The sequence below is a fragment of the Macaca fascicularis genome, chromosome 9 (genome assembly GCF_037993035.2).
Source record: "Macaca fascicularis isolate 582-1 chromosome 9, T2T-MFA8v1.1".
Classification (NCBI taxonomy): Eukaryota; Metazoa; Chordata; class Mammalia; order Primates; family Cercopithecidae; genus Macaca; species Macaca fascicularis.
The window spans coordinates 142462793-142488518 of record NC_088383.1 but is presented as its reverse complement, the minus strand read 5'-3'; the positions used below and the strand labels follow the sequence as shown (position 1 = coordinate 142488518).

At 48.3% G+C, this 25726-nt stretch overlaps 1 protein-coding gene across 16 annotated transcripts; it reads right to left on the bottom strand.

Annotated features, from left to right (window-relative positions):
- Positions 1-86: 86 nt before the first annotated feature.
- On the bottom strand, positions 87-25724 carry MTG1 (mitochondrial ribosome associated GTPase 1). 16 transcript variants are annotated; one of them, XR_012418320.1, is made up of 12 exons: positions 23439-25133; positions 21442-21506; positions 20948-21052; positions 19153-19233; positions 18444-18500; positions 17898-18146; positions 17664-17783; positions 16510-16571; positions 15863-15959; positions 15337-15418; positions 1021-1133; positions 87-587 (listed from the first exon to the last, which is right to left on the bottom strand). XR_012418320.1 is itself a non-coding variant. In XM_074003137.1 (12 exons), the coding sequence occupies exons 5-12, from the start codon at positions 19225-19227 to the stop codon at positions 448-450; spliced, it is 717 nt and encodes a 238-aa protein (XP_073859238.1). In that variant the 5' UTR covers positions 19228-19233; positions 20333-20492; positions 20613-21052; positions 21442-21506; positions 22901-23041; the 3' UTR covers positions 87-447. The 16 variants fall into 16 exon arrangements, 9 of the variants coding, with proteins under 9 accessions (XP_073859238.1, XP_073859239.1, XP_045217732.1 ...); XR_012418318.1 differs by lacking the exon at positions 23439-25133 and adding an exon at positions 22901-23041 and having other exon boundaries at positions 1021-1423; positions 16795-17783; XR_012418316.1 differs by lacking the exon at positions 23439-25133 and adding an exon at positions 22901-23041 and having other exon boundaries at positions 16795-17783.
- Between the last annotated feature and the right edge of the window lie 2 nt (positions 25725-25726).

Below are 25726 nucleotides of genomic sequence, written 5' to 3'. Positions count from 1 at the left end.
CCAACCAAGCCCTGGTTGCCAACCTGCTCCTTTCTTAGGTTCCACTGGTGAGAGCGGCTCTAATACACAGGCCCAAGGCACTACGGTACACCTCACAGGCCAGTAAGAAACAGGCCCTTTAATTGGAGATTTTAAAGGTTACAGGTTATAGCTTTAACTCCTTCTGAGACAGCATCCATTTCTCAAGAGGCCTGAGCAGGAAGCTCCGGGAGAACCAAGCATGCGGAGCTGCTCAGGGACGTCACCTGGGAAGCCTGTTGTCCACTCCCACCTGCTTGGCCCCTGGAACTGGGGCCCCTGGAGCTAGCCGGGCCGTGGGGGCACCAGAGAGCACAGCACCCTAGTGGCCAGCATGGAGCTCCTGGACCAGGTGAGCTGTCTTGAGCCTCAACCACCCAGGTGAGGAGGTCTGGGAGGCCACTCGTGGCCCTCCCCACCCGGACAAGTTCAGGGCACAGTCTCGGCCGGGGGGTGGCCACGCAGGATGTCGAGGTCCAGCATCACGGGGCCCAGCAGCCCGCGGCGGAAGGTATGGAGGAAGTCACGGGCTGCCGCAGGATAGTCAGGCTGAACAACGTTCACGTCACCTGGGGGATGGGAGGGATCAGTGAGGAAGGAGCCTTCATAGCAGCACGGGCCCAGCCCTTACCCACCTGAGGGACCAGCCCTAAGAGACTCTAGGGTGGCATCAGGGAAGCCCAGGGAACAGGATCACACTCAGAAAGAAACCAGCTGGAGCTGCGCTGCCTGGAGCCTCCAAGGCCAGGCACATGAGGCCTGCAGGTGTCCACCTAGCACTGCCCATCAAGCGGCAGGGCTGATGGACCCTCGGAAGCCTGGACTACGAGCCCTTCCTCTCCAGAACTTTCTGTAGCTCCCCTGCCCTGAAACCCAGTCCCAGAAGACCCGCCCGCATGCTCCTTCAGACGTTCCTCTCCTCCCTGCCTCCTCTGGGGACGGCCGGGGTCCCCCTGGGTGATGGGGTGAGGCTCCAGTGCCCGCATCAGCAACCTCACTCACCCGTGCCCGTGAGCACCTTCACCTTCTGTGTCTTCCCCAGCTTCACAGCCACACTCTTCAGCACACGCTCTATGCTGTCACAGGCACTGCCCAGGCCGTAGTGCTGCACGTACCTGCACACAGGCTGCAGGTCAGCACCAGGGGGCCCAGCACTGACACCACGCAGACAGCCAGGTGCACAGCCAGCCAGGCCGGGCCCTTCCTCCTGAATGCCACAAAGGCCATGGCTAGGCAACTCCTGTGGGTGACAGTGACTGCAGTGCTGTGGATGACGAAGATGGCACTGGAGGTGACTGGTGCTGAGCCCCGGGGGAGAGCCACTGTCTAAGAACCATCCCTGAGCTTTGTCCTGTGTGGCCATGGCCAGCAGCATGGAGGGTGGCTCCCACCACTGGAGCTCTTGCTGCAACAGGAGGAATACCAGCTGTTCACATGCACAGGCTTCATCCACCCTATCCGGGGGCAGGGACAGGCAGGCCTCTGTGCAGGCCCAGGTCCTGGAAACTAAAAGAGTAGCACAGCAGACCATCTGCAAACACACTGTTTGCTGCTAAGGATGGCACTCGGTGACTTCCAGGCAGCCAGTACGCCTGCATCCTCTCCCCCCGGCTGGGTGTTTGAGCGGTGTTTCCTAGCACACGGACCAGCACGGGCTGACTAGGCACCCACCACTGCTGAGCGCCACCCAGTGGTTCTCACGGGCACTCGGACTCCTCACAGTGCAGACTCTGGGCAGAGAGGCCTGGAGGGAAAGGCCAGCACAGAGCAGCAACTCACAGGGACAGACACCACCCTAAGCCTCAGGAGCCCAACTAACCCAGACCCAACACTTTCCCAACCTTCCTGACAGCCAGGGGTGAGGGCAGCCTGTCTCATGGCTCCCACGAGGACAGGCTCAACCTTGAGGAGGCTGGAGCCCTCGACTTGGTCACAGCATGACCCGGTAACACAGGACTCAAGGCCCAGCAAAGCAAGACATGAGCTCAGAGCCCATGGGGGCGTCGGCACCCCGAGTAACACGGGTTCTAAATCTCACTTCTGGGTGAGCTCAGAGCCCATGGGGGCGTCGGCACCCCGAGTAACACGGTTCTAAGTCTCACTTCTGGGTGAGCTCAGAGCCCACGGGGGCGTCGGCACCCCGAGTAACACGGTTCTAAGTCTCACTTCTGGGTGAGCTCAGAGCCCACGGGGGCATCAGCACCCTGAGTAACACGGTTCTAAATCTCACTTCTGGGAAGCAGCAAGCGTGAGCTCTCAATCAGCAGCCTCAAGGGCCCCTGGTGCTCCAAAAAAGCTGTCCCAGGAGAGAGAAGCAAGCCTGGAGAAGACCCCTGCCCACTCCCGAGACCTGCCAATGGGTGAGAACTCCTGCAAGCACAGGACTGTTTCCAAATAACCGAGCTATCCCAGAACAAAGCTCAAGAATTTTTACAGGAATGCAGACATCCATCACCTCACAAGGTGAAACTCAAAATACATGGCGTCCAGCCAGGCACGGTGGCTCACGCCTGTAATCCCAGCACTCTGGGAGGCCAAGGTGGACGGATAACTTGAGGTCAGGAGTTTGAGACCAGCCTGTTCACCAACATGGTGAAACCCTGTCTCTACTAAAAATACAAAAATTAGCCAGGTGTGGTGGCACACGCGTATAATCCCAGCTACTTGGGAGGCTAAGGCAGGAGAATCACTTGAACCCAGGAGGCGGAGGCTGCAGTGGGCTGAGATCCTACCACTGCACTGCAGCCTGGGCGACAGAGTGAGATGCCATCTCAAAAAAAGAAAAAAAATACATATATATATATATATAATCCAAAATATTAATATATATTTTATATATATATATAAAATCCAAAAATTGCCAGGCCTACAAAGGAGAAAAACAGACCCCTTAATGAGAAGAAAAATCAGTCAACTCAAACTGACCCAATGTTAGAATTAGCAGACAAGACATTAAATCTAAGCTGAAACACGGAAGATATTTTTTAAAACAATCCAAACTGAACTTGCAGAAGTGAAAACTATGAAAAACACTGAGTGGGATGAACAGCAGATTAGACATTGCAGAAGAAAAGATGAGTGAACCCGAAGACACAGCAACAGAAACCGCAAAACAGGCACAAAGCTTTACTGAGCCGCGGTGGGACGAGGCCAAGCAGCCTGGTACCTGCGTGCCTGAGGTCCTGAGGAGAAGAGAGGGACAGAACAAAAGTCAGCAGATATAAAGGTTCAAAATGATCCAAATTTCATGAAAACTACAAAGCCCCAGATCCAAAAATCTCAATGAACTACAACTACAAGCAGAAGGTAGAAAACCATACCAAGGTCCATCGTAATCAAGTTGCTCAAAAGCACTAAGAGAGAAAATCCTGGAGGCAGCAGAGGAACAAACACGACAGCAGACAGCTCATCAGACACCACGCGAGTGATGAAGGGAGACCACCCCCTGTCAAGCACTAAAAAACCCCGTCAATCTGGAATTCTATACATAGAGAAAATATCTTGCAAAACAAAGGTGAAACAGACACCTTCAGACAACCAAAAGCTGAAAGAATTCACCACCAGCAAACCTGCCTTACGATACATATTAAAGGAAATCCTTCAGACGGAAGTAAAATCACACCAGAAGGAAACCTGGACCTACACAAAGAAATTAGAAGGTGTGGATGGTAAACTGATGGGAAAATATATAAAACTTTTTTTCTGGGATTTTATATTTCTTTAAAAGATAATTGTATGAAGGAAAAAACATGTATCTGGAGGTTATAAAATATGTAAAGGTAAAATATATCATCATGATGATGGCACAAGGATCAGGATAAGAAAAATAGAAAATCACTTAAAGACATACTATACACCCTAAAGCAACGTCTCCCAAAAGTTGTAGACAATAAGCTAACAAATAAGATACAGTAGAATCATTTAAAAATATCCAATCCTAAAAAGGCAAGAGAGAAGACAAAAGAAAACAAAAATTGAGACAAATAGGCCGGGCATGGTGGCTCACACCTGAAATCCCAGCACTTTGGGAGGTGGGTGGATCACCTGAGGTCCGGAGTTCAAGACCAGCCTGGCCAACATGGTGAAATGCCATCTCTACTAAAAATACAAAAACAATTAGCTGGGCGTGGTGGCGCGTGCCTGTAACCCCAGCTACTCAGGAGACTGAGGCAGGAGAATCACTTGAACCCGAGGGGTAGAGGTTGCAGTGAGCCGAGGTCGCACCACTGCACTGCAGCCTGGGTGACGAGCAAAACTCTGTCTCAAAAAAAAAAAAAAAAAAAAATTGAGACAAATGGAAAACAAATAGCAAGATAATAAATTTAAATCCATAAATAATCACATTAAGTGATTAAATGTAAATAGCCTAAATACCTAAAAGGCAGAGACTGTCAGACTGGGTAAGAAGCCAAATCCAACAATACACAGAAGCAGACTATAAGAAACATGTTTTAAATATGAAGACACAAATATGCTAAAAATAAAAGGACAGAAAAAGATACACCATGTTACTGTTAATCAAAATAAGCTGGAATGGGCCAGATGCAGAGGCTCCCACCTGTAATCCCTGCAGTCTGGGGGCCGAGGCAGGCGGATCACATGAGGCCAGGAGTTCAAGACCAGCCTGGCCAACATGGCGACACCCCCTCTCTACTACAAATACAAAAATTAGCCAGGCATGATGGCGCATGCCTGTCATCCTAGCTACTAGGGAGGCTGAGGCATGAAAATTACTTGAACCCAGGAGGCGGAGGTTGCAGTGAGCCAAGATTGTACCTCTGCACTCCAGCCTGAGCAACACAGTGAGACTCCATCTCAAAAAAACAAAAGAAGCCGGGCGCGGTGGCTCACGCCTGTAATCCCAGCACTTTGGGAGGCCGAGGCGGGCGGATCACAAGGTCAGGAGATCGAGACCACGGTGAAACCCCGTCTCTACTAAAAATACAAAAAATTAGCTGGGCGCGGTTGTGGGCGCCTGTAGTCCCAGCTACTCGGGAGGCTGAGGCAGGAGAATGGCGTGAACCCGGGAGGCGGAGCTTGCAGTGAGCCGAGATCGCGCCACTGCACTCCAGCCCGGGCGACAGAGCGAGACTCCGTCTCAAAAAAAAAAAAAAAAAAAAAAAAAAAACAACAACAAAAGAAAACAAACTGGAATGGCTATATTAATATCAGACAAGATAGATTTCAGAGCAGAGAATATTCTGAAGGATAAAAAAAATCATTTGATAATGATAAAGGCATCAAATCATCAAGAGGACGTAACAATCTCCTGAGCATTTCTGTACCTAACAGCAGAGCTTCAAAATACACGAAGCCAAAACTGATTGAACAACAAGAATAGAGAAATCCAGTTATAGTGGGAAATTTCAATACCCCCCTCACAATAATTGGTAGTACAAACATAAAGTCAGCAAAGTAGAAATAAAAAAATAAATATCGAACAGAAATAATGACATAAAAACAAAGACAACAGAAAGTCAATGAAACCAAAAGCTGATTCTTTGGAAAAATAAATAAAATTAATAAGCCTCTATCCAGACAGTTCTCTTCCACTTGAAAAAGGGCATCTAAGAAACACCCATGCCTAATATTGCGCTTAATGGTAAGAGAGTAAAAGCTTCCTACCTTAGATCAGGAACAAAAAAAAAAAAAGATGTACCACATCTCAAGCACTAAAAAAACCTGCCAATTGTATTGAAGACTGTGGCCAGTGCAATAAAGCAAGAAAACAAAATATGGCATCTGGACTGGAAAAGAAAAAGTAAGATGATCTTTATTTGCAAATGACGTAATTGTCTAGGTAAAAAATCTATTGGAATCTACAAAGAGCTACTAGAATGAATAAATGAGTTTAGCAGGGTTACAAGATACGAGATCAATATACAAAACTCAATTCTACTTCTATATACTAGCAATGAAAAATCAAAAGTGAATATAAAAACAATACCATTTACAATAGCATCAAAAATATTAAAAGAGTTAATAGAGGGAATGACATGACCAAATAGAGAAGTAGAAGCAATCTGGCTCCACTCACCCTCTCAAAACCAAAACCAAACATCCAGCACCAAGAATATCACCAGCAATATTCCAGAACTCAAATCTGAGGATGAGACCAGAGAAGTGAAAAAACTCCAGGCAGACAGTAAGCTGCAAAGAACCTCTAAGCAAACATCCAAGAAAAAACAAAACAAGCCAGACAGGAAAGCCGAGATAACAAATCCTTGAATGCAAAACCACAGACATATGTGCACAAGAAACAACAGCGAACGGAAAACCGTGACCTTCTCAAACAGACAAAGCAAGAGCCAATGACCAACCTTAATGAGATGGCAACATGTCAAGTGCTCAAATCAAGAATTCAAGATAACAGTTAAAAAAAAAAAACTCAGCAAACTCTGACATAGAAAAACAATTCACAAATTTGTCAGACAAATTTAACAGAGATTGAAATTTAAAAAAAAAAACAAACAGAAATCCTGGAACTAAAAAATACATTTGTTGATCTGAAAACCGCATTACAGGCTCTCAACAGCAGAATGAATCAAGCAGAGGAAACAATCAGTGAGCCTGAGGACTGGCTATTTGAAAATATACAGAAGAGGGAACACAAAAGAGAAAAAAGAATTAAAAGGAATGAAGAACACGTGCAAAATACAGAAAACTGCCTCAGAAGAGCAAACCTAAGAATTACTGGGGTTCAAGAAGGAACTGAGCAAGAGGAAGAGGCAGAAAGTTTATTCAAAGAAATAATTACAGAAAAATTTTCAAACCTTCAGAAAGACGTAAATGTCCAGGTACAGGGAGGTCAGAGATCACCAAACAGATTTAATCCAAATAAAACTACCCTACAGAATATAATAATCAAATTCTCAAAAGTCAAGGATGAAGAAAGAATCCTACAAGTAGTAAGAGAAAAGCAGCAAATATATTTATAAAGGAGCTCCAATGTATCTGGCAACAGACTTCACTAGGAAACCCATATAGGCCAGGAGGCAGTGGGATGATATATTCAAAGTGCTAAAGGAAAAAAAAAATGCAACTGTCAACTCAGGACACACTTTCAAACATGAAAGAGTAAAGCTGAGGGAATTCATCAGACCCAACTTACAAGAAATGCTAAAAAAAAGTTCTTCAATCTGAAAGAAAAAGACACTAATGTACAAAAGGAAAACATGTGAAGCATAAAACCCACTGGGAAAAGTAAATACACAGACTCAGAATAATACTGTGAATGTGGTGTGCATTCATTCACATCTCTAGTATGAAGACTAAAAGAAAAATGTACCAAAAATCATAACTACAGCAATCTGTAAAGAGATAGCCAATATAAAAACAAATAAATCGAAATAACAAATGAAAATTTGGGGGAAAGATGCAGCTAAAGTACAGAATTTTTTAGTTTTTTGTTTCTATACTTTCCTCTGTGATCAAAGATAAGGCGTCATGTGTTTAAAATAATTTTTTAAGAGGGGTCTCACTGTGTCACCCAGGCTGGAGTGCGATGGCATGATCACAGCTCACTGCAGCCTCAAACTCCCGGGCTCAAGCAATCCTCCTATCTCAGCCTGCTGAGTACCTAGGGTACAGTCACAGAGATAATTTGTTATAAATATAAAATGCTTTTTGTAAGCCATCTGATGGTACACTACATGTAATATATACACTAAAAATACAAAGCAACAAATTAAAACATACCAACAGAGAAAATCTCTTGACCACATGCAAAGGAAGACAGTAAGGAAGAGAGGAGTTACAATCAGAAAACAAGCAACAAAATGGCAATATTAAGTCTTTATCCATAATATTGAAAGCCAATGTACTAAATTCTCCAACTAAAAGACGTAACAGTGGGCCAGGCACAGTGGCTCATGTTTGTAATCCCAGCACTTTGGGAGGCCAAGGTGGAAGGATCACTTGAGGCCAAGAGTTGAAGACCAGCCTGGGCAACATAGCAAAACCTCGCCTCTACAAATAAATAAATAAATAAAATACCCAGGTGTGGTGGCACATGCCTGTAGTCCTAACTATCAGGAGGCTGGGGTGAGAAGACTGCTTGAGCCCAGGAGTTCAAGACTACAGTGAGCTATGATCACACCACTGCACACCAGCCTGGGCAACAGAGTGAGACCCTGTTTCAAAAACAAGCAAAAACACAGAGTGGCTAAATGGATTAAAAAACAAGATCAAACTTATGCTACCTATAAGAAACCAACTTTACCTATAAAGACACACACAGACTGAAAGTCAAAGGGTGGAAAAACATAAATGGAAACCAAAAAGAAAAGAGCAAGAATAGCTGTACTTATAGATGACAAAACAGACTAAAAGTCAAAGACTGTAAAAACAGCAGGAGCAGCTATACTTACAGAAAATAGACTTACAGGTCAGACTGTAAAAAGACACAGAGAAAATCACTATATGATGATAAAGGGGTCAATTCAGCAAGAAGATATAACAATTATAAATATCTATGCATCCAACACCAGAGCACCCAGATACATAAAGCAAACACTGAGAAACTGAAAGTGAGAGGCGGACTGCAACACAGTAACAGTAGGGGCTTCAACACTCTGTAGGGTGTTTCCAGCCAGAAATCAACGGAAACACTGGAGTGAAACCACACGCTAGGTCAAGCAGCTCTAACTGACATTTATGGAACATTTCACCCAGCTGCTGCAGGACACCCATTCTTCTCATCAGCAAACGGAACATTCTCCAGAAGAGAACATATGTTAGGCCATGGAACAAGTTTCAACAGATTCAAACAAGTTGAAATCATACTATCTTTTCTGACTACAAGGAAATACAACTAGAAAGCAATAAGAGGAACCTCAAAAACTACACAAACACATGGAAATTAAACAACAGGCTCCTGAATGATCAATGGGTTAATAATAAGAAAAATTTTAAATTTCTTGAAACAAACGGAAATAGAAACACAGTATATCAAAGTCTATGGGATACAGCAAAAGCGTTGCTAAGACAGAAGTTTATAGCAACAAACACAGTAAAAAAAGCAGAAGACTTCAAATAACCCAACCATGAACCTCAAGGTACCAGAAAAGTGAGAGCAAACCAAATCCAAAATTAGTAAAAGAAAAGAAATAATAGAGATCAGGAGATCAGAGCAGAAGTAAATTAAATTGAGACTAAAAAAAATACCAAAGATCAATGAAACAAAAAATTATTTCAAAAACATAGACAAGGCAGGCACGGTGGCTCACTCCTGTAATCCCAGCACTTTGGGAGGCCGAGGCGGGCGGATCACTAGGTCAGGAGTTTGAGACCAGCCTGACCAACACAGTGAAACCCCATCTCTACTCAAAATACAAAAAATCAGCCGGACGTGGTGGCGGGCGCCTGTAATCCCAGCTGCTTGGGAGGCTGAGGAGAATCACTTGAAGCTGGGAGGTGGAGGTTGCAGCGAGCCGAGATCATGCCACTGCACTCCCCAACAGGCGACAGTGCGAGACTCCGTCTCAAAAAATAAATAAATAAATAAATAAATATATAAAAATTCACAAACATTTAGCTCAAATTTAAAAAACAGAAGATCAAAATAAAATCAGAAAACAAAAGGGACATTACAACCAATACCACAGAAATACAAAGGATCGTTAGGAACCACTACGAACGACTATACCGCAACAAACTGGAAAACCAGGAGAAACGTACAAATTCCTGGGTGCAAACACCCTGCAAGACTGAGCCATGAAGAAATGGAAAACACCTGAACAGACCAATAAGTAACAAGATCAAAGCAGTAATAAAAAGTCTTTCATCAAAGAAAATCCCAGGTCCTGATAGCTTCACTGCTGAACTTCCAACAGTTAAGGAAGAACTAGTATCAACTGTACTCAAACTATTCAAAAAACCTGAAGGGGGGAATACTTCCAAAGTCATTGTACATGGCATTATCCTGCTACAAAAACAGACAGGGACACAGCAGAAAAAAAAAACGACAGGCCAACATCCCTGATGAACACAGATGCAAAAATCCTCAACAAATGACTAGCAACCCAAATTCAACAACACATTAAAAAGATCATTCACCACCATCAAGTGGGATGTGTCCCAAGGTTGCAAGGATGGTTTAACATATGCATATCAATCAACATATAACATTACACAGAACCAAGGGAAAAAAACAATCATTTCAACAGATGCTGAAAAAGCATTCAATAAAATTCAGCATCCCTTCATTATAAAAGCTCTCAGCAAACTGCATATAGAAGGAACATACCTTAAAACAATAAAGGCCATATATGACAAACCCACAGATAACAGTGTATTGAACAAGGAAAAACAGCTTTTCTCTAAGATCTGCAACACAGCCCATTTCTACCACTTTTATTCAACAGAATACTGGAAGTCCTACCCAGAGCAATTAGGCAAGAGAAAGAAATAAAAGTCACCCAAATTGGAGAGGAAGAAGTCAAAATTATCCTTATTCACAGATAACAAAATCTTCTATTTGGAAAAACTGAAAGACTTCACCAAAAAACTGTTAGAACTTACAAAAAGGTTTCAGTAAAGATGCAGAATTCAAACCCAACATAAAAAAATCAGCAGCATGTATCATGCCAACAGCAAATAATTAGAAAAAGAAATCAGGCCAGGCGCGGTGGCTCATGCCTGTAATCCCAGCACTTTGGGAGGCTGAGGCGGGCGGATCACCTGAGTCAAGAGTTCGAGACCAGCCTGACCAACAGGGAGAAACCCCGTCTCTACTAAAAATACAAAAAATGAGCCCGGCGTGGTGGTGCACACCTGTAATCCCAGCTACTCGGGAGGCTGAGGCAGGAGAATCGCTTGAACCCAGGAGGCAGAGGTTGCGGTGAGCCGAGATCGCGCCATTGCACTCCAAACTGGGCAACAAGACCAAAACTCTGTCTCAAAAAAAAAAAAAGAAAAAAGAAAAAGAAAAAGAAAAAAAGACATTAAGAAAATCCCATTTACTGCTGGGCACGGTGGCTCACACCTGTAATCCCAGTACTTTGGGAGGTCGAGGCAGGTGGATCACAAGGTCAGGAGATCAAGACCATCCTAGCTAACACGGGAAACCCTGTCTCTACTAAACATACAAAAATTAGCCAGGTATGGTGGCGGGCACCTGTAGTCCCAGCTACTTGGGAGGCTGAGGCAGAGAACTGCTTGAACCCGGGAGGCAGGTGTTGCAGTGAGCCGAGATCGCACCACTGCACTCCAGCCTGTGTGACAGAGCAAGACTCCGTCTCAAGGAAAAAAAAAAAAAGACTTAAATCTAAGACCTGAAACTACAAAACTACTAGAAGAAAACAAAGGGGAAATGCAAATTCTTTTGGAAATTGGTCTGGGTCAGATTTTTTTTGTGTAAGACCTCAAAAGCATAGGCAACAAAGGGGAAAAAAAAATAGGCAAAAGTAAAAAAATTTACATCAAGTTGAAAAGCTTCTGCACAGCAAAGGAAATAATCAATAAGCCAGGCCTGTAATCCCAGACGCTTGGGAGGCTGAGGCAGGAGGGTCTCGAGCCCAGCAGTTCGAGGCTGCAGTGAGCTATGATCGCACCACTGCACTCCAGCCTGGATGACACAACAAGACCCGAAGCAAGAAACAAAACTATCAAAGCAGTGACGAGACAATCTACAGAATGGGAGAAAATATCTGAAAACTATCCACCCAACAAGGCATAAATAACCAGATTATATAAGAAATTCAGCTCAACAGCAAAAACACAAATAACTTTATTAAAAAATGGACAGAAGATCTGAATAAATATTTCTCAAAAGAAGACATACAAATGGCCAACAAGTGTATGAAAAATGCTCAACATGACTAATCACCAGAAAAATGCAAATCAAAACCACAATAAGATTTCTTTTTTTTTTTTTTTTCTTTTTCTTTTTTTTTTTTTTTTTTGGAGACGGAGTCTGGCTCTGTTGCCCAGGCTGGAGTGCAGTGGCCGGATCTCAGCTCACTACAAGTCCCGCCTCCCGGGTTCACGCCATTCTCCTGCCTCAGCCTCCTGAGTAGCTGGGACTACAGGCGCCGCCACCTCGCCCGGCTAATTTTTTTTGTATTTTTAGTAGAGACGGGGTTTCACCGTGTTAGCCAGGATGGTCTCGATCTCCTGACCTCGTGATCCGCCCGTCTCGGCCTCCCAAAGTGCTGGGATTACAGGCTTGAGCCACCGCGCCCGGCCCACAATAAGATTTCATCTCACCCTAGTTAAAACGGCTTTTATGAGAAAGACCAGGAATAGCAGATGCTGTTGAGGATGTGGAGAAAGGGGAGCTGTCGTACACTGTTGGTGGGAATGTAAGTTAGCACGGCTGCTATGGAAAACAGTATGGAGGTTCTTCGAAACACTACAAATAGAACTGCCATCGGACCCAGCAATCCCACTACTGGGTATAGCCCCAAAAGAAGGGAAATCAATATACTGAAGAAATACTGCACTCCCATGCTCACGGCAGCACTACTCACAATAGCCAAGATTTGCAATAGACCTAAGTGTCCATCAAAGGATGATGGAGCCGGGCGCGGTGGCTCAAGCCTGTAATCCCAGCACTTTGGGAGGCCAAGATGGGCGGATCACAAGGTCAGGAGATCAAGACCATCCTGGCTAACACGGTGAAACCCCGTCTCTATGAAAAAATACAAAATATTAGCCAGGCGTGGTGGCGGGCGCCTGTAGTCCCAGCTACTCGGGAGGCTGAGGGAGGAGAATGGTGTGAACCCAGGAGTCGGAGCTTGCAATGAGCTGAGATCTGGCCACTGCACTCCAGCCTGGGCAACAGAGCAAGACTCCGTCTCAAAAAAAAAAAAAAAAAAAAAAGGATGATGGATACAGAAAATGTGGTACATAAAACACAATGAAATACTAGCCATAAGAAAGGACAAAATCTTGTTATTTGCAGCAACACAAACAGAACTGGAGGTCATTCTGTTAAGTGAAATAAACAGGCACAGAAAGCCAAACAGTGCATGTTCTAACTCAAAGGTGGGAGCTAAAAATGTGAACTTCATGAAGACAGCAGACTGGTGACTGCCAGAGGTGAGGGGGAAGAGGGGATGAATAGAGGTTGATTAATGAATAGTTAGGAAGAAGGAATAAGGCCCAGTGTGCGAAAGTTCGGCAGGTGACAACAGTTAACAAGAATCTACAGTATATTTCAAATATCCGAAGAGAGCAATTCAAATGTTTCCAGCATGACATAAACGTTTGGGATGATCGATATCCCAATTACCCTGATCTGATCATTACACATTACACGAATGTATCAAAACATCACAGGTACCCTGAAAACATCTATTTTGTATCAATAAAAGATAAATCTTGGCATTAAAAATTTAAAGAGTTAAATACAAATCTTACAAAAGGTATAAAAGATCTAATACTGGAAACTACAAAACACTGCAAAGAAAAACTAAAGAAGACCTAAATAAATAAAGAGATGACACTGTATTCATGGGTCAGAGACTCAATGTTACAATATTGTCAATTCTTCTCCAGATTCAATGGAATCTGCCGCCTGGCCCCAAGAAAAACAGGGAGTTTTGCAGAAACTGACAAAGTGACTGAAAAATTCATGAGAACCAGGAATAGATAAAGCAATTTTGACAAAGAAGAGACAAAAAATTTCAAGTCTCATATTAAATCAGAAGCAGTTACCAAGACAGTCGGTCACACAGATAAGTGAAACAGGAAAGAGTCCACAAACAGACCCACACATATATGGACAACTGATTTGCAACAAAGATGCAAAGACAGTTCAGTAGAGAAAAGACAGTCTTTTCAACAAACGTTTCTCTTTTCAACAACTGGTTCTCCATGTGCAAAAAAAAAAAACTTCAATCTGTAGCTTGCACCATACACCAAAAAATCAAAAAGGATCATAGCCCTAAATGTAAAACCTAAAACTATCTTCAGTGAGGAAACCCTGTGACGACCCTGGTTTCGGCGAAGGTTTCTCAGATATGACAAGAGCACTCCGGAAAAGGTCTAGCTGATAAACTGGACTGCATGAAAATTAACAATTCTACTCCTCGGAAGACACTGTGAAGAGGACTGAAAAGACAAGGCACAGACTTATTTACAAACCGTATCTCTGATTAAGGACCTGCATCCAGAATACATTAGAAAAACATTACAGGCTGGGCGTGGTGCCTCACGCCTATAATACTAATGCTTTGGGAGGCTGAGGCGGGCAGATCACCTGAGCACAGGAGTTCAAGACTAGCCTGGGCAACATGGGGAAACCCTGTCTCTACAAAAAATACAAAAATTAGCTATGTGTGGTGACACACGCCTGTAGTCTCAGCTACTTGGGAGGCTGAAGTGGGAGGACCGCTCGAGCCCAGGAGGTCAGGCTGCAGTGAGCTGAGATTGTACCACTGCACTTCAGCCTGGGCAACTGAGTGAGACCCTGTCTCAAAAAAAAAAAAAGATTAAAACTTAACAATAAAAAAAGAAACAACTCAGCTAAAAAAAAGAAAACGAACAGATATTTCCCCAGAGAGGGATGACAAATGGGCCCATGAAGATGCCCAACGTCACTGTCAATGGGGAAATGCACACTCAAATGCTGTGCGACGCCTCCACACGCCCCTCAGACGGGGGACAGTTAAAAGACTGATCTCAGAGAAACGGAAGCACTCATTCTCTGCTTGTGGGCATATAAAACAGTGTAACTCCCTTGGAAAACAATGTGGCGGTTTCTTAAAAAGCCAAACATATGCCTCCCCTATGATCCCGCCACTCTACTCCTAGGTATTTACCCAAGGGAAACAAAAGCCCACATCCACACAAAGACCTGTCGGCACACGAAGGTTCACAGCAGCTTTATCTGCAACAGCCACAACCTGCAAACGACCCACATATCCGTCAACGGGTGACAAACTGCAGGCACCTGGACACCGCTTGGCAATGAAAAGGAGGAATTACAGACAACAGCTACGACACACAGGGACCACACAACAATCGTGCCGAGTGACAGCTCGACAAGAGTGTGTATCCTGTGTGAGTCCATCTACGTGGAATTCTAGAAAACTCCAAGCAATCTATAGGGACAGAAGACAGCTGCCTGGGCTCGGGCAGGGGCAGGAAAGAGTGATCACGAGGGAGCACAGGGGACTGGGGGTGACGGGAACACTCGTTTTCTGATTGTGTTGCTTTCACAGATGTAACCATACTCCTGAACTTGTCCAACTGGACGCTTTAAATAATGTGCAGATTACTGTGTTTGTAATACCTTTATAGTGCCAGTTTGTTTGTTTTTAATGAGGTGACTAGGAGGAGGGGCCTCGGCTGCCCTGCATTCACTGCACTCACCCAAAGCGCTGGTGTCTGTTGAGGGTGAACAGCAGGTAGTCAGCCATGGTCTCCTCCCCGACCAGGTGGTCCAGCACCGTTCCTGTGGAAGCAGCAGCCGAGGTAAGCACTGGAAAGAGCCCACATCTATGCTCTTGCCAAGCTCCAACACATCCCTTCCAGTCTCAGCCCAAAGACACTGTGCTCGTAAGGAAGAGGCCACCCACCGACAGAGGCTCCCATGGAGGACGGCACTCAGCTGTGGTCCCAGGTCCAACTCCTGCCTGGCATCCGCGACCCACCTCTCTGCCCCGGTCCATCAAACAAGGAAAGCAAAGGCCGCTCATGGGGCCACTCACGGGGCAGGGCGTAATGGTGACCAGAGCCCATCAGCTATGCGCTACTACAGCTCTCACACTAAGCTCCGAGGAAGGTCCGGCAGCAACCAGGTCAAAGGCAGTAACAACCCCAGTCTAGGGCCCTGTGCCACAGTCAGTCCTAAAGGTGGGGTGGCAAGGGCCCCAGCCCCAGCCCAGCCCCGGCTCACCACACAGGGCCAGCTTCAGGCCTGTCTCCACACTTTCAATCCGAGGAGCCAGCACTCCAGGAGTGTCCAACAGGAACATCAGGGGCCGCTCAGAGACCTGTGTGGGCACAGAGGGCACAATCAGGCTGCAATGGCAGCCTCCCACCCAGGTGGGCTGCTCAGGAAGCCTGGGCAGCCCCTGACACCCAGCGCTCTGAGGAAGGCCTCGGGGACCCAACCCCACGGCAGCGTCACTCTCACGAAGCTCCAGGCTCCCCAGAGGATCTAATTCCCAATTAATTTGGAGAATAAATAAAAGCATCAGGTCCCAACAGCTTGTCTTCTGCTCCCAAACAAACCACAAGGAAGGGAGTGGAGGGCGGGGGACGTGCTGCTCAGGTCTGCCCTGACTGCTGCGTGGCCCTGGACAGTGGCCTCCTCATCTGGAAATGGGGAAAACAGTGTGCCTTCCCCGAAGGTTTGGCGTAAAGACTATGAGGACTATGGAGTAAGGATGGGGGCAGCACCTGCCAGGGGGTGCTCAGCGGGGACACTGAGTGGAGGGAGGGAAGCGTGGTCAGCAGCAGGAAGCCACGCAGAGGTCAGCAGGTGACAGATGCCTGCACAGCTCCTGACAGAGTGCTGGGCCTGGCCCCTGAGGACTCTACCTGAATTCTGGACATCACAGCTCTGGTGATCCCAGGCTCGCCACCCACCCTGGCGGCTTTTCCTGCAGGAAAAGGAGAAAAGGAGGCTCAAATGTATACTAAATACAGAAGCTGCAGAACAAGCAGGGAGACGTATGTAACAAACACATCTGGCCAAAATGGAAAAACCTAAAAGCCAAATGAGCTTCCCAAGGCTATGATTTGTTTCACTGTCAGTCCCAAACCAGCTCACAGCAACGGCACTTTCCAAGCCACACAGAGGCTGAGATTATTCAACAAACGCACCAGAACTTGCCTCCCCAGGACTGGAAAGGAACTGTCAGACTGCGGCGGTCAGACCAGAGCTGCTCCTTCCACGCGGTCCCCCTCCTGGACCCACCCCTGACCCCCAAGGTCAGCCTGCCTCCCACAGCACTGTCCACAGGGGGCTGGCTGCTCCAGGACCCAGCTCAGGGGATATCCCAAGGAGAGGCCACTCCACTGTGGACAAACAATGCAAGAATAAAAAAACACAAGTGTCCATCCAGATGAATGGACAGACAGGATGTGGTCTGTACACACAATGAGGTGATCAGCCTTAAAAAGGAATAAAATTCTGACACTCAACACAGATGAACCTTGAGAAACATCACGATCAGTGACATCAGCCAGTCACAAAAGGCCAAGTACTGGGAGTCCCCTTGGAGGAGGTAGTTACAGTCATCACATTCACAGACAGAAAGTGGAACGAGGGGTGTGCGGGGCTTGGGGAGTGACTCTTCATATTTACAGTTTCATTTTCAGGTAACCAAAATATTTGAAAATAGTGGTGCTGGTTGCATAACCCTATAAATGTACTTAATGCCACTAATAAAAAATAACATGCTTAAAAATAAACTTAAAAGAATAAATGACTGTAACAACTCTCCGATTAGCACCAAAAACACTCTCTGTAAAATAATGGTTCGCTATAGTTTAAAGCCTTCAGATTTGCACATCACAAATGGGTTTGTTAATAAATACCTTATTAATGTGAAAAATGAAGCCAATAAGGACTTGAATTAAACTTGAAAACACTGAAGGAAAAGAGCACACGGGGCATTGAGGGGTGCTGGGGGCTTTGGCTTTGAATCAGAGTCTGAGAAAAGCTAGGAGGGAGGAGCGGAGAGGACCACCTGCGACTCCAGAGTCCAGGAAACCTCCAGCTACAGCAAGGCGGACGCCATCGGAGGAATGGCCTTGCGGCCTCCCTGCCTGATAATCCAGTCCTGTCTACTTCACACGCTTTGAATTCTCTGGATCAAAGGGATTTAAATAAATGAAAAAATACCGAAGTTTAGAAAAGCCATCCTCATATTAAAGATTTTAAAAGAGAGAAAAATTAAGTGTGAAATTCACAGCAGAATGACCTGGTCCCACTGTTCAACCCTCCTGTGAACTGGACTGAACGAGACAAGCCCAGATGCGCTGGGGGCTGTGGGGTCAGCAGGAGACTGGCAGTGCTCCTCGGGCACGTCCCCTCCGGGAAAGATGGAGGTATCAGCACACCAGCCGCACGCGCCAGTACCTTTCCTGAGGTGCTGCCTCCGGAGAGAGTTGATCAGGGAGGACTTGCCCACGTTGGGGACCCCGATGACCATGATGCAGTACTCCAGGTTCTGTGGAGGCAGAGAGAGGGGTCACAGGGGCCACCCTGGCCACTAGAGTCTGAGATTCTCCAACCCCACCCAGGCAAGGGGACCCCAGGCCAGGCCAGCTCAGGGAAGAACGGGAGGTTAACGCAGAGGCTCTGCCCACCCAGTGGGGACGGCCTCAGCCCTTTCCACTGAAGAGAACGAGAGGACAAAGGAGGGGCCTCCCTGCCTGGGGCGCAGCACCTTCTCCTTGGAGAGGCCAAGCAGGAGGGGCTGGCCCATCCCGCGCCAGCCTCCCAGCCCCGGGTCCCACCAACCAACCTCTCCTCGGTGGTAGCGGGGGCTGCTCCCCATCAGCTCAGTGACCATCGGGATGATCTGCAACAAACACCCACTCACGGAGCCACCCGAGGTCGGACGTCTGTGCACCGACCCACTCCTGCCACCTCAGAACAGGATTAGGGATTCCAGGTCTCCACTTTCACACATCAGTTAGGAAAACAGAGACCTTGTATCTGGAATTCTACCCAACATTTCATAGGCAAACTGGGCATTGCCCTTCATCTGGAGGTAGCACACGCAAGTATCCGGTGCTGGGAAACTGGAGTTCTGTCCAGCTCAGACGTCAGACTGAGCTCTGGGGCCGGAGGACCACCTATGCCCGTCCCCTCCTATCAAAAACAAGCAGGGCAGACCCGGGGCTTCAGGGACAGCTGTGACTGTAACTACCTTCTAATGAAGAAGTACATCAAGCCAGAAAATTCTGCCGCGTACAACTGGAAACATGAGCTACCTGAGTCTCCAAAAGACTCTGACCACCTACAACCCTGGAATGTGTTCACAGCCTGACCTCGTGCCCTCAGTACAGGGAGATGCACTTGCCCCAGGAGGTCACATTCATGTGTGGCAGCTAGAAACCAGTACCCAGGATCTTTTCCAAAGCTCTGCTTCTTACTAAAGCATAAAACAGTTTATAGTACTCCTCGAACCTACTGAAGCAGAAACGTCAGAGCACAGACAAAAAGCCTACCTGCTTGACATTTTCATCCTTTAAACAGTTGGTAAAAATGACATTTTTTAGGCCTTCTCCTTCTAAGCGTTGCATAATTTTCTGAAAGACACAAAACATTTCCATTTGACTTTTTTTATTGGAGTCTTGGCTGTGTCACCCAGGCTGGAGTGCAGTAGCACAATCTCGGCTCCCTGCAACCTCCGCCTCCCCGGTTCAAGTGATTCTCATGCTTCAGCCTCCCAAGTAGCAGGGATTACAGGCGTGCGCCACCACATCCAGTTAATTTTTGAATTCACTAGCCCTAACATGCAGTGAAACCAGTGCAAAGCTGTATCATATTTCTAAACATCAGTGTTGTTCATCAGTGGACCTAAAATATGACTGATGCTTAAATCAACAAGTCCTTCACCGGTTCAGCTGGTTTTATTGAGCTGTCCATCAAGATGACATGGATGGAGAGATCAAGCACAAGACACACACCTGAAGCCACACACTCTGGGTAGCAAATGCACTCGGGTGTCCCTGCTCAGGGAGGTGGAAGGCAGGGCCACCCAGAGGCAAGTCAACCTCTCTCCCTGGATTCTTCAGAAGCACTGGCCTTTCTCTGACCAGGCGAGACACTGCTGTGCCCTGTACTAGACGGCTACCCACCAGTCTACAAAAAGTTGCATTTCCAAAGGCAGAAGTAGCCACTGAAGTGATGTAAAAGTACCTAACTAGCGAAAGCACTTGTGATGATTTAAAAAGTAAAATTAAAAAAAAAAACAGGCCAGGTGTGGTGGCTCACACCTGTAATCTCAGCACTTTGGGAGGCTGAGGCTGGCGGATCACCTGAGGTCAGGAGTTTGAGACCAGCCTGGCCAACATGGCGAAACCTTGTCTCTACTAAAAATACAAAAATTAGCTGGGCATGGTGGCACACACCTGTAATCCCAGCTACTCGGGAGGCTGAGCCAGGAGAATTGCTTGAACCCAGGAGGTGGAGGCTGCAGTGAGCCAATATCGCGCTATTTCACTCCAGCCTGGGTGACAACAGCAAAACTACATCTCAAAAAAAAAAAAAAAAAAAAGACTGGGGGCGGGGGGTGGTCCACGTCTATGTTTACTCAAAAGAACCCATAAACATCAGCTGTGTGGGACAACGGGCCAGTTCCACGTCTGGTTTTTTTTTTTTTTTTTTTTTTTTACCTCCACACACCTTGCCCAGGGTCACCTGCACCCCTGACTCTGCTCTTTGCTTTGGAAAAATCCTTTAGCTCCTTCGGGCCTCCCAGCAGCGCTCTCTGCTTCTGAAATCCCAAGGTGTACACAAGCTGGCTGGTGGACAAGCCCTTGGTTCAAAGCCGCACACCGGACACCTGGGGGCACCACAATCACCACAGAAGACCTCAGACCAGAATGGCCGCATGTGGCTACTAAAACTAATCAAGCAAAATGTGAAAGTCACATGTGGCAGTAGACACATGTCAGGTGCTCACAGGCAGCCACCACGTGAGACACAGAGACCCCATCAGCAAGGAAAGGTCCACAGCACCACCGCGGCCACCACTCGGGCTCTGGCAGCACAGCCTGGCCACTTCCCACAAGAGACGCGCGCTCACTGGGTGTCCGGATCACGAGCCACACGTTAGAGGGAGGAACGCCATATGAGGAACGATGCTGGCACACTTCTGCAAAGAAAGGGCTGTTTCTAAAGCAGAGCCTGCCTGGGCAAACTGACAAGAGTATGTGTCCAGCAACTCTTCTATTAGAACAACCGACCTAGGGAAAACACAGCCACACTGCTGAAGGCATCTGCGAGAAAGGCCTTTACCTGCTGCTCTGTAAGATCCGCCAAGTCCATCTTGTTGAGGACCAGCAAGTGAGGCTTAAGCCCAAGGGTTTCCTGAAACAGAGGGTTGCGGCCTGAAAGTGGGATGTGGCAAAATTAAGGTAAAAATTCCACCAAAGCTTTACCAGCCAACCAACTATTTTTCTTGACATCAGTGAACGAGTCATCACATCTTGCCAATTCATTCCTCAAGTACAGGAGGAAAGCCCCAGCTGGCAGGAACATTTAAACGGAGGTTTCACAGCCTACCTAGAGAATGCCACCGCTGCAGCCTACTGTCAGGCTTGAGTGACCCAGACACATGTATGAAACAAGTAAGTTTCAAAGACACGCAGTCTGGACCCCACACCACAGATTCCGACTAACTGGTCTGGAAAGGGGCCTACCAATTCCTATTTTTAAAAGCCTCCCCAGGTAATTCTAACATGTAATATGACTTCAGGCAGAGGGGCCTCCCCTGCTCTGTGAAAGGATATTCGGGCATCATGGACCTCGATGATACAGTCCACCAGCTTCAGGCTGCTCTTCATCTTCTTCAGCCCTGGAAAACAGGAGGACGCCTCAGCGAAGGAGCTCACAACCTTTCTAGAGTAAACGATTCAAGCTGCACCGTCCAGTGTGACACGCCACCATAAATAACCTACAAAGTCTACATCTGAGTGAAGCGTACTAAGTAACAGTAACAGGTAACATCCACTGAGTGCCTCCTCTGAGTTCCACACCCTTGGAATGGGAGACGGGGAGGCGCCCTGCCAGAGGGTGGGCCATGTGTCAAAAGCCAGATGCGGTCTTCACCACCTGACTCGTGGCTGACTCTGGGTGGAATATTTAACTGCCATGGGGTTTTTTTCTTTTTTTTTTTTTTTTTTTTTTTTGAGACCGAGTCTCACTCTGTCACCCAGGCTGGAGGGCAGTGGCGCAATCTGGGCTCACTGCAACCTCCGCCTGCCAAGTTCAAGCAATTCTCCTGCTTCAGGCTCCCAAGTAGCCGGGACTACAGGCACGCGCCACCCTGCCCGGTTAACTTTTTGTATTCTTAGTAGAGACGTGGTTTCACCATGCTGGCCAGGCTGGTGTCGATCTCCTGACCTCGTGATCCGCCCGCCTCGGCCTCCCAAAGTACTGGGATTACAGGCGTGAGCCACCGCGCCGGGCCTTTCCATTTCCACGGGTCTTAATCTGGGCTATAAAACAGTAACACTGGCTCATCAGGCCCCTGCCACCTTGTAGGAAAGATGACCAGTCCCCTAACCAGGAACACCACACACAACCGAGATAACAAAGCTTCCAGCTTCCCTCCCCTCTAGTGTTGTCCAAAGACCGAGGACACAGCCTCAGACACCCACACGGACCCTTCTTCCAGCTCGGCCCCCAGGGCACGCAGAGCCGAGGCAGGAGTGGCCATCACCACACCTAGAGGGGCTGGGCCGGCCCCAGCGGTCTTCTCGGGGCCGAACTGTGACAAACAGTAAGAAATTACCAAAGACTTATTTAAGCAGGAAAACGACTCAATATATGAGTTAAAGCTGAACAGGTCCTTCATGCCCGCTGTTTCATTTAGTCCCCAAAAGACTCAGAAGTCTATCTTGTCAAGAACACGTGGAAACGGAGGCTTCGGGGGATTAAACGGGCAGAAGGCACTTGCTGGGAACAGAGGACGGGGCGGCGGGCCAGAGGTCGGAGGTCAAGCAGGCCCCGGGCCCGCGGCTGCGTTGCGGGGGCACTCGTGGGAACGGGCCTCTCCCGCAGCTGCGCAGAAGGCGTCTCGGCAGCTCCGGGAGCGGGTGAGACCGGGGAAGGAGGGGAGACGAGGGAGGAAGGGGGCGCCCGCCCAGGACGACCGGGAGAGACAGGCGACGGCCGAAACGGCGGTGGGAGGGTAGCACAGGCGCCGCGGCCGTGGGCATGACCTTGCCCCTCCCCGCCGTGCCTCACCCTTGGCCATGTGGCCCGGGAACCAGCGCGCCACGTCGCGGCCGCTCAGTAGGAAGTTCTCCCGCCAGGCGGCCTGGGCGGTGCTGCACAGCGCGCGCGGGGCCAGTGTCATGGCAGCACCGTCCCCGGAAACGCTCCCGCAGCCGACCTCCTGTGCGCCGCCGCGACCCGCCTCTCAGGTTCCGGCGCTCCAAGGTCCCGCAGCACGGCCCGCGCGTGCGCACGACGTCGCCTCCGCCCCTGGCGAAGCCTGGAGTGGGCGGGCCCCGGGCCCAGGGGGAGGGGCGAATGGTGGGCCGGGAGCCGGGGCGGGACTAGGAGGAGACCCCGGGGACCCGGGGGGGCGGGGCTCGTGGGTTTAAGAAATTCGCAGATTAACATTCATTAAATATTAAAACTCATCGCTCTCCCTTAAGCATATCCTGAGTATAAGTGTAACAAAATTTAGCAATCTCTTTTTACAATTTGGTAAAATCTCTCAAATACTTTAAATTTACCTTATAAATGTAATCTCTTCATTTTCTTTTTAAGTACTTACGGGTTTTTGTTTGTGGTGTTTTGTTTGAGACAGAGTCTCGCTCTGTTGCTCAAGAGTGCAGTGGCACGATCTCGCTGGTTGCAACCTCCAACTCCCGAGTTCAAGGGATTCTCCCACCTCAGCCTCCGGAGTAGCTGGGATTACAGGCGCCCGCCACCACGCCCAGCTGATTTTGTATTTTTAGTAGAGATGGAGTTCCACCATGTTGGCCAGACTGGTCTCGAACTCCCGACCTCCAGTGATCTACCTGCCTCGGCCTCCCAAAATGCTCAGATTACAGGCATGAGCCACTACGCGCAGCCTCAAGTACTTCAGGGTTTAATATAACAAACCATTTCCAAATACTGACTTCAGTTCTGTTAAACCAATTAATACAACGAGGCTGAAATATTCTCCACTGTCCAAGACTAGACATAAATGTAGTCGGATTTCAACTCTAAATCAGCAGTCAGCAACTGCTCAACTGCACACTGCATTACAAGAGTATTCCTCTACTGGAATTTTTATTTTTGAGACGGAGTCTCGCTCTGTCACCAGGCTGGAGTGCAGTGGCGCGATCTTGGTTCACTGCAACCTCCACCTCCTGGGCTCAAGCAATTCTCCTGCCTTAGTCTCCCAAGTAGCTGGGACTACAGGTGCACACCACCACGCCTGGCTAATTTTTTTATATTTTTAGTAGAGATGGGGTTTCGCCATGTTGGCCAGGCTGGTTTCGCACTCCTAACCTCAGGTGATCTGCCCACCTCAGCCTCCCATAGTGCTGGAATTATAGGCATGAGCCATGGCACCCAGCCTCCACTGGAATTTTTTAAACAAGCTACTGAAAATACCAAACATGCTCAAATTCTAAGTACAAAAATATTGCCATGGTTCTGATGTTCTTAAACCACCTAATACCCTAACGCCTAGCTGCAAACATTTTTGGGCGTGAGAGACGTGGCCCCTCCACGGAAGACAGAAGCCTCCTCCCAGGTGGTTTCTGGGCTGAGTGGGACAGTCAGGGCCTCCTGCTAGGTCAATGTCCCCAGCCCCCCTCCTCACCAAGCTGGTCCCTCACACCCAGAGGGGGCAGCCTGGGTCTTGCTGTCTTTGTCCCTGGGATACAGAACTGATGAAACCTTAAATATCAACGATAAAGATTTTTGTACTTGAAGGAAGCTGCATTCCCTCATGGTCCTAGGAGCACAAAACCACAATAAAACCCTGTGGAATTTGAATTTTTCTCACAGGCGTCTGATGGGCAGGTGTCTCTGGAGAGACCAGTCTGGTGACACAGCAAATGCAGGTGGGGCTGCTTGCTACAGAGAGAGGCTAGGGCTCGGGAGGCTTGGGGTCAGGGAACGCCCTAGGAAGGGCGATTTGAACAGAGACCAGAGGGTGAGAAGAGAGGAGCCCTGCAGATCCAGGCTGGGGTGGAGGGGCCGGAGAGGGGCCTGGCTTCCCAGCACACTCACCCCAACACTGCCCAGCACCCCAACACCCCCAGCACCCCAGCACACTCACCCCAACACTGCCCACACCCCAACACCCCCAGCACCCCAGCACCTTCACCCCAGCACCTTCACCCCAGCACCGCCCACACCCCAACACCCCCGGCACCCCAGCACACTCACCCCAACACTGCCCAGCACCCCAGCACACTCACCCCAACACTGCCCAGCACCCCAACACTGCCCAGCACCCCAGCACCTTCACCCCAGCACTGCCCAGCACCCCAACACTGCCCAGCACCCCAGCACACTCACCCCAACACTGCCCAGCACCCCAACACTGCCCAGCACCCCAACACTGCCCACACCCCAACACTGCCCAGCACCCCAACACTGCCCAGCACCCCAGCACCTTCACCCCAGCACTGCCCACACCCCAACACCCCCAGCACCCCAGCACACTCACCCCAACACTGCCCAGCACCCCAACACTGCCCAGCACCCCAACACTGCCCACACCCCAACACTGCCCAGCACCCCAACACTGCCCAGCACCCCAGCACCTTCACCCCAGCACTGCCCACACCCCAACACCCCCAGCACCCCAGCACACTCACCCCAGCACTGCCCACACCCCACACACTCCCCAGCTCCCATGGGCCGGGCACCCTGTTTCTCATTTCAGGTCTTATTAGGTATTCACTTCCTCCAGAAAACCCCCAGCCTCTGGACAGGGCACCCTCATCTCCCCAGTGCCTGCGAACCTGCGAAGTGGGCGTCTGACGCAGCAGCAGCTGATGAGCAAGAGGAGGGTTGTCAGCTACGCCGTCATCCCAGGCAGCAGCCGTGAGAATGCAG

What these genes read in the sequence shown, in the direction of transcription:
- MTG1 (XM_005566794.3), bottom strand. Translation starts at nt 23,012, where the DNA reads ATGACACTGGCCCCGCGCGCGCTGTGCAGCACCGCCCAGGCCGCCTGG. An exon ending in CCCGGGCCACATGGCCAAGG is followed by an intron (nt 21,507 to 22,900) that starts GTGAGGCACGGC and finishes CCTGTTTTCCAG; the next exon opens with GGCTGAAGAAGATGAAGAGC. An exon ending in GAGGCAGCACCTCAGGAAAG is followed by an intron (nt 16,572 to 18,055) that starts GTACTGGCGCGT and finishes CTTTTCCTGCAG; the next exon opens with GAAAAGCCGCCAGGGTGGGT.